Source organism: Paroedura picta, chromosome 2 (genome assembly GCF_049243985.1).
Source record: "Paroedura picta isolate Pp20150507F chromosome 2, Ppicta_v3.0, whole genome shotgun sequence".
Lineage (NCBI taxonomy): Eukaryota > Metazoa > Chordata > Lepidosauria > Squamata > Gekkonidae > Paroedura > Paroedura picta.
In genome coordinates this window covers 37612637-37630061 of record NC_135370.1, presented here as the reverse complement: position 1 = coordinate 37630061, position 17425 = coordinate 37612637, and the positions used below count along the sequence as shown (strand labels likewise).

Genomic DNA, 17425 nt, shown 5'->3' with positions numbered 1-17425 from the left:
GATTTTGCGGGTGCTAGGTCAAAACAGGGAGTGGGGAAATTGCTCCTCGGAGCAGGATTAAATCTTCTCCATATATATATTAATCATTGCCGTTTTGAAGTAAAAAAAAATCAGCACAAGTGGTCTGCTTTGAATGAAATATGGAATCTGTTAAAAAAGGAATTCTGCTAAGCCTCAATACATGGAATCGTTAAGATCCCTGTCTCGAACCTTTGACTCTGCCCGTTTGCAGTGAGCAAAGACAGAACTTACCCAGTGGTGGCACCTCCCCACTGAAGCTTGGCTGATGCCTCCTTTCTTTCAGAAGCCAGGCCAAAACAATGATTTTTATCCAAGGGTTAAGGTTGCCAGGCTCCCCTCCGGGCCACCAGTGGGGCATGGGGGGGGGGGGGTAGGACTGGCAGATCTGGGTTGGAAAACTCCTGGAGAGTTGGAGATGGAGCCTGAGGAGGGAAGAGGCTTCAGAGGGGTATAATTCCATAGATCCCACCAGCCATTTTCTCCAGGGGAATTGATCTCTGTCGTCTGGAGATGAGCTGTTATTCCAGGGGACCTCCGGTTTCCACCTGGCATCCTACCAAGGGTTTAACTCTTTTAAGAGTTGTTTTATGGTCTGAGAATGGTTGTATCAATATCATCTTGGGTTTCAGTGTTTGTTTTGGCTGGTTTTGCACCTTGCCCTGTTTACAGTGTCTGCTGTTGCCGTTTGCAATGGCTTCTTCGGTTCTGACGTGTTGTCTTAGTTGTGCGTTGTTCTCCAGCAGGTCTCTGGAGAGTCAGCGTATCCATTTTCAAAATCAATATCCCAGACGCCTATGAAAATATTCGTATAAATAACCCCATGAACGTTCTACAGTGCATGCTTGGCTAGTGTTAGAATTCAGGGAGAAATGGTTTGTGTCGGCCGTGCTCGGCCTCCACGTTTCCTCCCTCGGAGTGAGAATTATACCTTGTTCATGAGTCATGGATTGTGTGTGCTCTTCTCATGAGAGCTCCTTGACTCATACTCCAAAACAGCCATCATTATTCGCAATCATAGCCAATCCGTTTCTCGGTTATGCCAGTTTCCTCCAAAGAGTAGAAGGGTGTCTTGACTCATTTGTTCTTCTAAGTTTGCTGCAGAATTGATTCTCAGTGCGGCTTTGTGGGAGAACACACTTCTCAAGGAATTGCCGGATGCTTTTTAAAAAAAACAACACCTCATTTTGAAATAGAGATCCTTGAGTCTGCATCATAGGACTGTGAACTGGTCTGAATCTACTTGATTAATGTGATGACTTCAGAAGATGACCTTAAATCCCGATCCGTCTCCATTTAACTCACGTCCAGTTTATCCAATGCACAGGGGTACCATTAGGTTCAATTTGGAGTACAAGTTGACCTGTCCTCCGACAGCTGCATTGGTTGCCAGTAGAGATCCAGATCCAGTACAAGATACTGGTACTAAACTTTAAGGCAACCATTTTCAACCTTTTGACCATGGAGGAGCCCCTGAAATGATTTTTCAGGCTTCAAGGAGCCCTGAAAGAGGTGCCTGCTGGTCACATCTCCCTGCCATGCCCCCCAGATGTGATGTAATCAGAATGACATCACCACCCACATTAATAGGCAGGCTCAAGGAGGACTGAGGGGGGAGGAACAGTAGGGAGTTTAAAGGAGGATTTGACATCCGGGCTCCACCCCCTCCCAGGTGCAGAAACCATGAGAGAACTCACTCACATTTTTGGGGGAGGGAAGAGTGATGGAAGTGACCGGTTCCTTAGTGTGAGGCTGAGTCCATTAAGGCAGGAGGGGAAAGACCATGGATCCCCTCTGGAGTTCCTGTAGACACCCAGGGATCCATGGACCCCTGATTGGGAGTTACTGGGTTGCCATAAACCAGCTATGGCCAAAAAAAGGTGCAATCCTGTGCAGAGTTACTCCAGTCTAGGCCCTTTGATTTAAGCTGATTTGGAGTGGATTCATTCTGCACTGAATCACAGTCTTAACTATTTGATAGCCATGGCAAAATATTCTTAGGGAGCCAAATGCAGCGTAGTATTCAGGGGCAATGCTCAATAAATTCTTCCCATCTACTTTCCTTTTGACCTGGACCAAATCAACAGTGTAATCTTATTGCTAGCTTTTGGGGAGTGGGGAACATGTCTCCAAACAGCGAGAAAAATAAAAATCCCGTTTTGGCAATGTATTGCCCTAAATTTGTCCCCAGTGGGGACCTAAAACAGCTTACAAAAACGAACAACAAACACATTAATACAATTAAATAGAAAGAACAAAGTTGCATCCTGAACAGGTTCTGAATCCAGTGAGGTGGTTTAGCAACAGCCACAGACGGTGAACCTCAAGTTAAAAGCCAAGGACATTTGGCTGCTGTCCACTGGCTCCACACCCTGAGGGTTTATGCCCTTGGCCACGCCCAGAGTTTAGGGACCTGCAAGAAGGTGCCAGATCTTCAGGTCGTTGTCATGCAGCCGGCAAGTAATGATTCCAAATCCCCTCCTGCTGACAACCCTAACACAGATGTGGATGATGGTGCGATGTCCTTTCACCACGGTTAATAAGTACCTAAGAAATCGCCCCTCCATCGCCCGTGACACTGTTCAAAGAGTAAAGAACTCTAGTACAGGAGTCCGCTGGTGTTGACGCTGTTTAGGAACATCCCAACGATCCTTCCTTACAAGGGGAACTAGAAACCAATGAACAGCACGCGTGTCCTTCTGTGATAATGTCTCCGTCCCCCTTTAGCAACCATTGAGACCAGGAACCAATTACTCATCTCCGTTTGGTGCTTAATTTATTTTATTTCTTTAGCGATTTTTATACCGTCCCTCTCAGACATAGCCCTCTCGGGGCGGTGAACAACAGTTCAGATAAATCAGTAAACCAAACAATAGACTATTGAAATTCTACACAAAATGTAAACTATCCAATATCTATAAAATCACAATTAAACTGGTAATTAGCACCAACAGAAATGACTGGGTTCTAGAAGTTCCAGTAAGCAGGCTGTTAGCTGCAAGGAGAGATCAGTGAGGAAAGGGGAGGAAAGGTGAGGATGGGAAGGAGGCCCAACATTTTGATATAGATGTTTTTCTAACTGGCCTCAACCATATAGTCTGGAGAGGAGATGACTGGGAAAGGATCTGATAACCATCTTCAGGTATTTAAAAGGCTGCCATGTAGAGCATGGGTAGTCAGCCTGTGGTCCTCCAGATGTCCATGGACTACAATTCCCATGAGCCCCTGCCAGCATTTGCTGGCAGGGGCTCATGGGAATTGTAGTCCATGAACATCTGGAAGACCACAGGTTGACTACTCCAGATGTAGAGGATGGAGCAGAGTTGTTCTCTCTTGCCCCGGAGGAATGGACCAGAACCAATGGGACTTCTTTGGGTAGAGAAAAGCAGCATATAACAACCAACTCTTCATCTTGGAGGCAGCATGACTCTCTTGCTCTTCAAATACCACATCTGTGTTTTTTTAAGAGAGCCAGCTTAGTTAGGGGTCTAAGAGTGGTGGCCTCTAATCTGGAGAGCCTGGTTTCATTCTCCTCCACATACAGCCAGCTGGGTGACCTTGAGGCAGTCACAGTTCTCTCAGAGCTCTCTCTGCCTCACCTACCTCACAGGTGTCCATTGTGAGGAAGGGAAGGGAAGGCAATCATAAGCCACTTTGAGACTCTTTCAGGTAGTCAAAAGTAGAGTACAAAAAACAAGCTATTCTTCTTCTAAAATACCTAAACTCACACCTACAATTAACTGTTATTAAAACTTCATCAGTAATTTCCTTCAGAACAATTAGTCTTCAAAACCAACAAGTGCCACAAAACTACTCCTACAAACCACACAACAAAGAAAGATCTTTAAGTAATTATAGAACAGCTAATGTGAAACCAGAAACAGAAGGATAAATAATAAATCTTTTTTTCCCCCTAGCCTGCCTTTCCAGTTCAACTCAGAGCAGGCGTCAACATTATTAAAAACAATAAATTTTGTTAAAAACATAGACATCATCTCATTCCCCGCAATTGATGCATTGCAGGCGGTGTGCGTGTGTGTGTGTGTGTGGAGGGGCGGCATTCTGGGGTTTGCAGAGCAGATCTTCCCCATCTCCAGCAGTCAGGCCAGCCCTTCTTCATGGATATTTCAGGCCTCGACCATACACCTGGTGGACCAGCTCAGTCTTGCAGGTCCTGTGGAACTAAGGTCCCGCAAAATCATCAACTCCCCGAAAGCACAAACCCTTGAAAAATTACAATGAAAAAGTGCTTTAAAATTCTCAAAGCAACTTTTAAATTTCAAACCCAAGAAAACTAATTTTTTAATTTTAAAAACAGCAGAAAAACAAAGATCCCAGGAAGCTGCTTGATACTGAATTTGACCCTTGGCCCGTCAAGAGCAGGGTTGTCTACTCAGACTGGGAGAAGCTCTCCAGTATGTCTGGTACAGAACTTCTGCATCCCCTACCGCCCAATTCTTTTAACTGGAGATGCTGGGGATGAAACCTGGGCCTATTCTGCACACAATAGATTTCAATGCAATTTAGAAGTAGATTTTCCTGTTCTGCACAGGAAAGTCCAGCTGCCAAAGCACACTGGAAGTGCATTATCCTGTGTGTGTGGAATGCACCCTGGTACCTTCTGCATGCCAAGCAGATGCTCTGCCATTGAACCGCAGCTCCTCCCCAAAAGGCAAACACCAAAGCCACAGAGATAGTATTTTAAAACAAAGTACAAATGAGTCCTGGCATGAAACCACAGGCAACAGAACTAGTCCAAGGTACAGACAGACCAGAGCAGCCAGAGGCACACGAGCCCTCCCAGAAATCTCACCCTGATATAATCAAATACAGCTAGGCCTGTTTTGTATCCTCCTTCCCCATGCTCAGAAAACTACGGGCTATGAGAGAATCATCATGACCAGGCAGAGTTCCCCCTAAAATGTCATCCTATTTCCCTGGGGGACTGATACTCCCCTTCCCCAAGAGCAATAAACCTGAGCCAATCAGGAAGGGTGGTTATGTATGTAATCCAAGTTGTGCTAATTCAGACCACTATGCAAATGAAGGGATTGTAAAATAACCAATAAGAGACTATGATTGAGAAACCTTATGGACCAATGAACTTTGCCTGTTAAGGACCAATCAGGTTCTTTGGCAGGCTTGCCTAACTGTTTATAAGCTTGTGGTTTTTCCCTTGTTCCTTGTATCAAGGGGCACTTTAGGAATCTCCCCCATAATCCTTTGGGATAAATCCTAGTTTGTTGCTTGATGTGGTGAGGTTGTTTCCTCCATTAGAACTCTCCCAGTCGCGTTGAACAGCAGTGGTGAGGTCCAGGAACACAGGAATGGGCGGTTGCCCAGGCAAACTGGCTTCCAAGACTGAACTTCGGAACATAGAGGGAGAGGAGGTCATTTTGGATCAGCCCAATGTCAGCTGAAAATGGCTGTCTAAATACCCTTACTAGCTTTTCTGCCGCACCATTGTTAGCTGCTCTGAAATGTGATGAGGCACAGGGATAGAGGTGGCTCCATGTGGCCCAAGCGTGGTCCCTGATTTGACTACTTGTTTGATAGGAACACAGATCATCTATTTGATGTTGCCATGGTATAAGGGGCCACAAAATGTTTTTACAAAGCTGTCTACAAAGCAGGGCCGGATTCACCCATAGTCTAAGTAGGCTAAAGCCTAGGGCCTCAAAATGGATAATATTTTTGACATTGTCATACGTCTTCCTTACATCTGCTGTCATAATGCACTGCTCTAAGCAACTCTTCAGTAAGTTTTCTTGCACCCTGTTTCAGAATAATACTGTCCTCGGTTTTCATCAGAATTGTTTCAAACACCTTTGACTCTTCCATCTTCCTTTAGTTGTGTGGGTAAGTGAAGGTTTGGGGGGGGGGAGCCTAGGGCCTCTCTTCAGCACTAAATCTGGCACTGCTACAAATTGGGATGCAAGGTTAGTGAAGGAGTGGGAGAGAAGGGAAGATGATGTCCCACTCCAAGTCTATTATTGCCCGATAGATTAACGTATTGAAGGCAACCATCAGTATCAGTGAAGTACTAGGCATCGCGACAAAATTTGTATAAAATGTTTTTAGGTGGGAGACAAGTATACTTGCCTGAAGAGCAGAAGCAGGAACAAAGGAGAGAGGCAGCAAGCCCAGGAGGGAAAGAACAGTCTCCGCCTCCCCCTCTCCCTGCCTTAACGAGGTTAGCATGAGGCCGGCATGTGCAGGAAGCTACAGGAAGTCCTGAAGCTCCCTGAACAGAGAGCAGAAGGAGGAAACGCCCCTAGAGGAAGGCATGGGAAGTGGAGAGAACAGAACTCTGAGCTAAGAAGAAGGGAAGCAGCACAGGATTGGATATCAAAAAGCAAGACTGTTCAGAGGGAAAGAGGGAGGAGGAAGGTGGGAAGAAAAGGAAAAAAAGATCCTGCCCAAAACGGGAGGGGGGGAGGGGAGGAAAGGAGAAAAAGCCACCACCCAAACACCACCCTCGACTTATATGCGAGTCAATAAGCTTTCCAGCATTTGGGGGTGAAATTAGGTGCCTCGGCTTATATGCAGGTCGGCCGAGTATATACGGGAGTTAAAATGTTCATGATAAATGGCAAACTGTATTCAAATGTAAATTCCCACTTAAGTCAAAGAATATGTTCTTGAGTATTTTCCTACCAGGTGTCCCTGGAGAAGGAGCGGAATTCTTTCTCCACATGACAACAGCGGCGAGACTCCCATCCTCCGGATGGAAACAATGGCCAACGCCCCAGATGGACTCATGGGGTGAGAAGCTGTGATGGCCAAGTTAACCAATGTGGTAAATCAAAGGCCGATCAATAGAATTTCAAAGTCCCTGGGGTGAATGTTTAAAACATTTGTAATATCAGAAATTGTTGTTTTCCTCTTCTTTCTCCGTTTCTGTTCTTTTCTGCAATTCCTATTTCTAACGAAATAAAATATAAACGGTAAAATAAATAAATATATAAATCGGTGAACGGATCATTGCACTCACCAGGACAGCTGGCTGCTTGTTCAGAGATGTTAGAAGAAGAGTTGGTTCTTATATGCTGCTTTTCTCTACCCGAAGGAGGCTCCAAGCGGCTTACATTCGCCTTCCCTTCCCTCTCCCCACAACAGACACCCTGTGAGGTGGGTGAGGCTGAGAGAGCCCTGATATTACTGAAGTAGAAGAAGAGTTGGTTCTTATATGCCACTTTTCTCTACCAGAAGGAGTCTCCAAGTGGCTTACAATCGCCTTCCCTTTCCTCTTCCCACAACAGGCTGAGCGAGCCCTGATATTCCTGCTCGGTCAGAACAGTTTGATCAATGGCGAGCCCAAGGTCACCCAGCTGGCTGCATGTGGAGGAGTGGGGAATCAAACCTGGGCCGCCAGATTAGAAGCCGGCGCTCCTAACCACTCCACCAACCTGGATGCCACAGCAGAATAGGTGTCCCCCAGCAGAATGGCTTTCTGAATAGTAGCATAATGGTTATCAGAGCCTTAGAATGGGCATACTTGCTTTCCAGCTCTGCCCCTTCTCCCCCTTTCCCAAGTGCCTTGAATAACAATCAGTGCTCAGTGTACCGGGCAGTGCTCCCCCTAATTAACCCTCACATTCATGCTGGAGTGCAGTGTGGAGGAAGCAGCCAACGCCGAACAGATGCGTCTTGAAAACAGCAGGGAGATATTGGGAAAGCGCTTGGAGCAATCCCTTCCAGAGCCTGTCATTCACAGACACCATTCAGGGGGCGCCAAAGTCTCTGGCTGCCAATTTTATTTACCGTAAAGACTAAATGAGGCTGAAATAAGAAACAAAGGCCTCTTTCAAGGGCCCCGATTGTAGGCGACGGGAGGCCCGGCTAGCAGATCCCCAGGCTGCAGCCACAATTTGTCCACAGCCCTCACTTTCACAGGGAGGCCGGACAGGATTTGGGGCCATCAGGTTGTGCTTGTCGTTAGCTGGTTCATCAGAAAGAGAAAAGCCTGAGGGGAAGATGCGTCTTCATTGATAGATGGGACAGCGGCTTTGGCAGCACTCTGGCTAAGCATCTTAGCAAGAGAGGGATTCTACACGAACGCTGCGGGTCTGTCCGAGGAAGGAAGTCAAGTGCTACCGACTAGCACAGGGGTAGTCAAACTGCGGCCCTCCAGATGTCCATGGACTACAATTCCCAGGAGCCCCTGCCAGCATTCGCTGCCAGGGGCTCCTGGGAATTGTAGTCCATGGACATCTGGAGGGCCGCAGTTTGACTACCCCTGGACTAGCACATCCCAGTCGCTCAAAATGGTTTTTCTGAGCTTCTCTGACTCTTAAGGCTGTGAAATTCGTGAGAGGGAAGATATCTGCCCATAAAACATAGTGGTGCTTCCGCAAGACCACCGATTTATATTTTAGGCCGCCTAGGACACTTCATGAAGAAAAGCAGCTCCTGTTGTTTCTACGGTGCTGAGGGGCAGCTTGTCTGCTGCAGGGCCATCCTAAGCACAGCCACACCCTCCCGTGTCCCTTGGCCCATTGGTTTACTCCGCTTAAAATGGCACCGCAAGTCCCAAATCATGCGAACCCAAGAAAAATTCACATAACCATTTTACTTATGGAGAGCCACCACACAGAACGAGAGAAGGAGAGTTGGTTTGTATATCCCGGTTTTCACAACCTAAAGGAGTCTCCAAGTGACCTTCCCTTCCTCTCCACACAACAGACCCCCTGGGAGGTAGGTGGGCCTGAGAGAGCTCTGAGAACTGTGACTGGCCCAAGGTCACCCAGCTGGCTGCATGTGGAGAACAGGGCAAAATAACTCTTAGATCATCAAGTTATAGGAGATGCAATATGAGATGTTTAAATTTCAACAGAACTAGTCAAGAGGGTTTTCCTCCATAGGTAATAGGGTTGCACAGCACGAAATGTCTTTACAAACTCGCTAGGACAAACTATTAAGGACTGTGGCACATATTGTTATGTTCAGATTATTGCAAGGAGGATCCTATTTATGTGATTTCTCTCCTGCTTTAATGTGTTGTGGGAATACTGGTGTATCGATAATTTGGTCAGTGGAAAAGAAACAGGTCAGCCTTCTTTCCCAGTGGTCCAAAGCAGTTAATTGTTAATTTTGTACATTTTTAGCCCTCAGTGAGGTTACTTACAGCCTCCATCTTTGAATAAAATGGATCTTAGACCATGACAGAATGAATAGAATATAATCTTCAGTCTTCCAAGTACCAGAAGACTCCAGTTTAGTTTTGCTAGGAATTTAAAACAGCGCAAATTATTTATTGCATTTATTATAAACTATCTTGCAGGATTTGTTAAGAGGAAATGGGGCAGGTATCTCAAAATTAATAACACAGCTGCAGTAGCGAAGGACAATGCCACTCTGTACGTGCTCAAGGGAACATCTATCAATTCCTGCCTTATATGCCAGAAAACCTGGTGAACCTAAAACAAATTAAGCTCTGTCTAGGAAAAGAGAATGCTGAATTTCCCACGCATATTTTTCCCCTACAGAATTCTTGCTAGGTCATTGATTTGATGTGCACACTATTTCTGAAAGCAGAAAGGATAAAGGTTTTGTTTGCTGTAGGAAAGCAGGTTGATCATTAATGGCCAGTTCAGTTCAGTTAACCTCACACAAAAAATTTGACAGGACAGGATGCAGCTGCCCTAGACAAAAAGGTTGTCCCAAGAAGACATTAGTCGAAATGCTATGCTGGATTCAAATGCGACTTCTTCACCCAAATTCCCTTAAAGACACATAAACTGAACTCCCTGTCAAAAAGCAGCTGATCAATTGAGTATGCCAATTCATTTGTATCAGGTCAAGGCAATTCTCAACAAAAGCTCTGAAAAATGATGCAAATGCTTGCTACGCTGATAGATAATTCTCCCCTTTGTCTTCATCCAGAAAGAGGACACGAGGTTCATAAACAAAAATGCAGCTATTGAAGTCTTGCAGCCCAACTTGATGGTTGTGATCATGAGAGATGGATGTTCATGCGTGCACCTGAGAACCGCTTTGCTTCCAAAAAGAGTAGTTGTGGGACAAGAGGGCATACAGCTTACAGAGGAAGATGTACTTAGGTCATGCCTACGCTGCTTTACCAATTAAAAGTGAAGAAAAAACAGCATATCCTCTCCCATCATATGCTGAATTGTTCCCCCCTCCCCCATGTGATATACAGCAAGGGTAGTCAACCTGTGGTCCTCCAGATGTTCAGATGTTCATGGACTACAATCCCCATGAGCAAATGCTGGCAGGGGCTCATGGGAATTGTAGTCCATGAACATCTGGAGGACCTCAAGTTGACTACCCGATATGTTGTTATGTTGTTATGTCCAACCCATCGCGACCCCATGGACAATGATCCTCCAGGCCTTCCTGTCCTCTACCATTCCCCGAAGTCCATTTAGGTTTGCACCTACTGCTTCAGTGACTCCATCCAGCCACCTCATTCTCTGTCGTCCCCTTCTTCTTTTGCCCTCGATCGCTCCCAGCATTAGGCTCTTCTCCAGGGAGTCCTTCCTTCTCATGAGGTGGCCAAAGGATTTGGCCCGATATACAGGACCAGTTCCACATCTGGAGCTTGGTCCCCCTTCCATTTAAGACAGCTGAGTTCACTTGGGTGGCTGGTGACCACAACTACCTTCATCTCAACTGGAAAATGGCATGATCTGACACTTTAAAAAGTGTGTACATTTAGTATATTTTAACGTATGGGAAGCACTGCTTATTCTTTCCCATTTTAGGGCAACCCTTGTTTAGGATGAAAGTTAGGATGAAAGTGTATGCTTGGCCCACAGAGCTTTACGGCAGGCTGGTGACTTAAAGCCCAGCCCTCAGACTCTTGCCTGACTCCCTGAGCACTCTACCCCGCAGATTTGATTTTAAAAAACAGAGGCCAGAGTACTCAGCTAGGATTTGGGAGGCCCAGGCACAAATGTTCATGTTTTGGAGAGAATTTTGAAACACTGGCAGCCTTTCACTGAAACGTTAACACTTCTGCATTTGTAGCCATGTGTAATCGTGAACACGTCCACGTAGGAGAGTAAATTTCCAGACGTTTCCCCACGTCCAGGGGAGACTTCTCGGTACAAATGACGGCTCTGGGAATGAGTTCCTTGACTGTCCTTTTAGATCTGAAAGAGTTCTAATTCCCAAGCGTGATCGCTGCTATTGGCATGCACTAAAGGCTCTATTCCCCCCACAGTACTTGTAGGTTAGGTGAGCTTGCCACCTAGTGTGCTAATTGCAATCACTTACAAAGCAGGCATTGATAAAAGCAAACACATTTATTAGATTTATTCAGAAGCAGCATTTTCCAGTTTGTCTCGTCTAATCAAAGTACACATCCAAGGCAATAAAACCAAGCTTATTAAAAGGAGGACAGCATGTAACATTGAGAAGCCAAGTTTAAATAACCCAAAACAGCAGAAGTCTCATTCGTTATAAATTTAGACGCCCTGGGATTAGATGAGCAGCTAGGCCAGGGACACTGAATAACAGACTACACATTTCTAAGGTGACTTTCTTAGAAGGGTCCAAATTAAAGACTTACTAAACCAGCAAATCAGTCGTAAAGCTAACAGGATGTACAGTACAAAGGCTGCATCAGTAAAAATGGTTTCCCTTTCTATTATTGCCCACCTCAGGAAATAAATAGTCAACAATATTAAACATTTTCACATCGGAAGAAAAAAGAATCGAGAGAGAGAGATGGCTCATATTAAAGCATACCTGCCTTGTCTGTATGAAATGGGCAAAGAAATAGAGCATTTTTGGGGCTGGTCAGTGGACTATCGGTTTAATCATGATAGAAATTACTTTAGAGACTTCAGCTGAGAAAAGGATAATATTCCACTGATTATCATGAAAAAAAGAACCGTCGTAAACTAAATGTGAAAGTAGAAACGTGTCAAACATTTCTGTTCCTCACGAACACCATTAATGATTTTTTAAAGAGGTGCCTCAGGAATAAAATGTGTTTCAGGGAAAGTATTACCGTATTTCTGCTAGGATCCAGACTTGTGTTTCTGCAGCCACAGCATTTTTGCCTATGACATGATTTTCCTGCTTCCTCCCTTCGGCAGCAGCCCTGAATCATAGAGTTGGACAGGCCATCTAGTCCAACCCCCTGTCCAATGTAGGATCAGCCTGAAGTATCCATGATCAGAATCTGTCCAGGTGCTGCTTGAACACCACCAGTGAGGGGGAGCCCACCACATCCTTCAGCAACTGATTCCACGGCTGAACTACTCTGTGTTTTCCCCCCCCTCATAGCTAGCCAAAACGGTTCTAACATGTAGTTTAAACCCCTTACTGCAGGTCCTAACCTCTGCTACCAACAGCAACCGCTCCTGGCCCTCCTCCAAGTGACAACCTTTCAAATACTTAAAGAGAACAATCATATCCACTATCAACCTCCTTTTCTCCAGGCTGAACATTCCCAAGCCCCTCAGCCTTTCCTCATAGGGCTTGTTCCCCAGGCCTCGGGTCATCCTCTTCACTCTTCTCTGCACCCTCACAATTGCCTCCAAAGTCTTGTCCCCTGTTCCGGAGAAACAAGACAGTGGCAGTGGGGAGCATTCTGGGCCACTGTGGGAGGGGAGGAAGCCAGGAAGTCCTGCAGTGCAGATTGGAATCCTGGAGCTCACAGAAACGCTAGTTAACATCCGAGCCAGTGCTTTGTGAATTGTTTCTGTTCTGTGTAATTGTAATACAAGAGAAAGAGGCACCTATTTCTATGTACTCCGGTAGATAAGACACGTAGCAGAAATACACGAAAATACTGATGGTACATGCTTAGCAAGGTGCTGCCCGTAAATATACGTCCCAAAGGTCTTTGTCGCTCAGTAGATGGCACTATGTTCTTCTCTATATTATTTAATATAATCATTTATAGAGAGATCCCTAATAAGAATCGATTTGTACTAAAACATCAACAACCAGATAATCTTTCAGAAATTTACAAATGTACAGTATATTTATAACATTTCTTTCTGAGAGTGTCAGTGCAAAGATATACATATAGTACACCGTGATAATTTCTCATAAAAATAGGCGTTGGCATTGCATGTGTAAAAAAAACCCGAACAAACAAGGCATGGCTCCGATGGAGGTCTCCCGCTAAAAAGACTAAATATATTTCTTTTACAAAGAGAAGTGAACGGCATCTTCCTTCCGCTTACAAAAATAGATGTGCAAATGGGTGTTCCTAATCATTCCCTAGGTGAGCTGGTTATACAACAGAGTCCTCTTTGACGAGATTGGCGGTGTCTTTGAACGAGTCCTCGGTGGCTGAGTAGGCTAATGGTTGGTCTCTCCTGAGGATGATCTTCTGAGGCAGCGATGGAGACGGAGGACGAATGTTCTCAGCATCTCCCCGGTGTTCCTTTTCCATCTGAAACAATGGGCACACCAAAAAATTAACATCCTCATATTGCACAGGAGCCTCTTGTGGCGCAGAGTGGTAAGGCAGCAGACATGCTGTCTGAAGCTCTGACCATGAGTGTTCCATTCATTAATCATGAAGAAGTCTATGAAAAGCTCTGTGTGAAATCCTGAAGTTTGGGATTGGGAATGTGGAAGCAGTGGTTTATTCTACTCAAAAGTATCCCAAATGGCTTGCAAATAATTAAAAAAGTATCAAAGCAACAACATTTTATAGGAGTGATAAAACCAAGATTAAAATAATTTTAAATGTTTAAACAGCCTTTGGGCAGGGGGGTGGAGACTGTCATGTCTAGTTTGGCCTGTTGTATGCTATATCCCATTATGAGCCTCTTGTGGCGCAGAGTGGAAAGGCAGCAGACATGCAGTCTGAAAGCTCTGCCCATGAGGCTGGGAGTTCAATCCCAGCAGCCGGCTCAAGGTTGACTCAGCCTTCCATCCTTCCGAGGTTGGTAAAATGAGTACCCAGCTTGCTGCTGGGGGGTAAACGGTATTGACTGGGGAAGGGAATGGCAAACCACCCCATATTGAGTCTGCCATGAAAACACTGGAGGGCGTCACCCCAAGGGTCAGACATGACCCAGTGCTTGCACAGGGGATACCTTTACCTATGCTGTATTCCAATGTTACTTTTCCATAAGTAATTGTGGGGAACACACATTTGCCATTTCTCAGGAGTTGCTGTCCCTGTGGGAAAGTGTACTTTAATGTGTGAATGTGTGTATGTGTTTGTGTTAATTGCTGTCAAGTCGCTTCTGTGGGACCCTATGATCAATGTCCTTTGAAATGTTCTGTCATTAACGGACTTGCTCAGATCTTGCAAACTGAGGACTCTGGCTCCCTTGATTTGAGTCAATCCATCGCATGTTGAATCGTCTTCTTTTCCTGTTACCTCCAACTTTTCTCCTAGCATTACTTTCTTTTCCAGTGATTCTTACCTTTTCATATCATGGCCAAAGTACGATAGCCTCAGTTTAGTGCATTAATGTATAGGTAGGTAGAAATAACTGGCCCAGAACCGAGAGACCCGTCAACAAAAACTTTGGAATATAGGAAGAATGTCTGAGGGATATAGAGATGTGCTTACAGCCACATGCTACTACTATTTGCTAGGGCAGACTCTAGGAAGTGCCGCCTCTTACCCGCCCAGAGGAAGAATAGTGAAAAGGATGTAGAAACCAAGGATGTAAACCTGGGCCCCTCTCTTTCGATTTTTAATAGGCAGTTGAAGATGGATTTATTTAGGATTGTATTTGGTTAAGTTTAGTAGCAGTCCTGAATAGGGATTTTTAATTTCAGATTTATATTTTAATGTACTATTTGATGTGTTTTATCTATGCTTTTATCTATGCCTCTTGTGGCGCAGAGTGGTAAGGCAGCGACATGCTGTCTGAAGCTGTCTGCCCATGAGGCTGGGAGTTCGATCCCAGCAGCCGGCTCAAGGTTGACTCAGCCTTCCATCCTTTCAAGGTCGGTAAAATGAGTACCCAGCTTGCTGGGGGGGGGGGGGGGTAAACGGTAATGACTGGGGAAGGGAATGGCAAAACACCCTGTATTGAGTCTGCCATGAAAACACTGGAGGGCGTCACCCCAAGGGTCAGACAAGACCCGGTGCTTGCACAGGGGATACCTTTACCTTTTATTGCACATGAGGTAGGCGAGGGGATAGTAGTTCACCTAAGGCAGTGGTTCTCAACCTTCCTAATGCTGCGACCCTTTAATACAGTTCCTCATGTTGTGGTGACCCCCAACCATTAAATTATGCAAGTGTTCTTTCACAAACACTAAACTGAAACTGACCAATGGCGTGAAGATCCATTGCTCATGATTGAATATGAATTAGTTTTTCCCCCAGAGTTTCTCAGTTCAGTTCTGCCTCTTGTCTCACTGTGCCGATCTCACGGCCACAGTGGTGGCACCGCGCTCCCCCCGGCCAAGCTGCTCGCCCTGCCACGACCCCTGTGAAAAGTTTCTTTGCCTCCCAAAAGGGTCCCGACCCCCAAGTTGAGAACCACTGACCTAAGGCCTCTTAGAAAATTCTTAAAGGAGGCAAAACCTGAATAAGGGACTTCTCTGGCTGATAGCTAGTTTGCTACGCCAACTCTTGTATCCATAGAGAGGTTTCATCTATGATCACTCATGGAGAGCCCTTGCAGCTTGGGGAGCCATATGTAAACTTAGGGAATGCCTGATCAAAAGGGCACTGGGTTGTCAGGGTGATTTAGCAGGGCAGCCAACCACATATTCATCTATTATTGAGAACAAAACATTGGGATCTACCTGAAAGTTTTTTCTCTTCAATGGGGTGAAATTCTTCAAGTTGGTTAGGTTATGCCTCTGTTTGCTCAGGTAAGGCTATGCAAATGTTTGTGTGGTTTCCTGATGGGTGACCATAGGCCAGCCCTCTAGTCATGTCCAAGCCCATACGCTCTATGTTTTCATCTTCTAAGGATATAATGCATTTTTAATTCTTTTTTGGAGTGGAGAATCTAGTGCAATAGCTTAAGAATTGCAGTCTGTTCAGTTTTTGCTTGAAGCTCTACCACTAGAATGCTACCTGAGTGGTAGGGCTATCCAAACTGGTCCCCCAACAGGAAGCCACACAAATATGTGCATAGTCTTGACTGAGCAGAGGTATGATTCAACCATCTTGGATGACTTCTCCCACTGAAATAGAATATTTCTATAATCATCTGCCCATAGAACCTGCTCTTGAGTGGGCTTACGAAGTAAAACACGTTAAAATCACAAAGCGCTACTAAAAAAAACCCCAAATCAGTCAGAGCATAAAAACAGCATGAAATATTAAGTAGCCCTTAAACCATTCTCATGAAACTCAGCATTACCTCCGAGTAAACCGGATTCTCAAAATTAGTACTTTGCTTCAGTTTTCTTTTGAAGAAGTTCCACTTTGTCTCCTGAAAAAAAAAAAAGATCAGTGGAAATATTTTACTGCTGACTATTTTGGGCTCAGGGATGACTCAGTGACAGGCAACTAACTTAAACTCGATGGGTGTAGCAGCCTCCGATCAGCAGTGCTGCTGACTATTGTACAAGCAAGATCTGCCGCCAAAGACCACTGATCAGAACTTGGGGCCAGTCTTCCTGTGATGGAGCTTGGCCAAAAACTACATGTACAACAAGAGCAAAGAGTCTCACCTTGACAAGATATAAGCAGGGAAGGCATTTCACATTTAATTAACATGCAAAAAATGTGAGTCATTTAAGAGATCGCCTACGGGCGTGTGTCACGAGTACTTTGCACTGGAAATAACGGAGCTCAGGGGTTACACAAAGGTGACTGACAGCAATTAGCAACTAGGAGGGCAAGAATATTAGGAGTTTAATAACCAGGGAAGATGCATGTCAGCTGCATGAGAAGCATACCCGGCAGCACTTATTCAGTAGCAGTGCAATGACTGTATTGCTATGGGATCATTATGCAACCATTATGGAGACAGCACAGCACAATGGTTATAGGTCCAGACTAGGAATGAAGAGATCCTAGTTCAAAACTCCTGCTTGTCCATGAAGTTCACTGGGTGACCTTGGGCTAGCCACACTATCTGTCAGTCCATCTTAACCTGTCTTTTAAGCTTCTTCTAAGGACAAGACAGAGCAGGACTGAACTATGTAGGCAGCCCTGAGCTCTTTGAAGGAAGGGAAGGGTAATAAACAAACAGACCTGCTAATGATAGAACTAACCACATACTATAGGATGACTGAAGACTCTACTCAGTTACTAATGTCACAGTGTTGCCCTGAATCCATTTCATGCAGAGCGGCATTTCAGTTTTTGCCCTTCTCTTCCTACAGCTTTTGCTACTACTACTAAGAGTAATGTTAGTACTACTCATAGTGGTTACTACTAATAGTACCATGGAATTCAACTGGTGCACAGAACACAAAAGTAAGATAGTATCTACCAGCAATATGTTCTTTTTATAACTTATGGAACGGATACCAGGGATAAACCCAT

The 17425-nt window shown here is 45.1% G+C and overlaps 2 protein-coding genes across 2 annotated transcripts in view; both read right to left on the bottom strand.

Annotated features, from left to right (window-relative positions):
• ABCB11 (ATP binding cassette subfamily B member 11) overlaps positions 1-7490 on the bottom strand; it is a 107549-nt gene extending 100059 nt beyond the window's left edge. The window contains exon 1 of the mRNA XM_077319800.1: positions 7013-7490. The gene's annotated coding sequence lies outside the window, so the exon portion shown is untranslated. The remainder of the gene's footprint in view (positions 1-7012) is intronic.
• Positions 7491-11273: 3783 nt separating this feature from the next.
• The window catches only part of LRP2 (LDL receptor related protein 2), a 216187-nt gene continuing 210035 nt past the window's right edge, over positions 11274-17425 (bottom strand). The window contains exons 78-79 of the mRNA XM_077319790.1: positions 16293-16364; positions 11274-13396 (exon numbers count right to left, since the gene is read on the bottom strand). Of these exons, the coding sequence (XP_077175905.1) occupies positions 13235-13396; positions 16293-16364 (234 nt within the window). The 3' untranslated portion in view covers positions 11274-13234. The remainder of the gene's footprint in view (positions 13397-16292; positions 16365-17425) is intronic.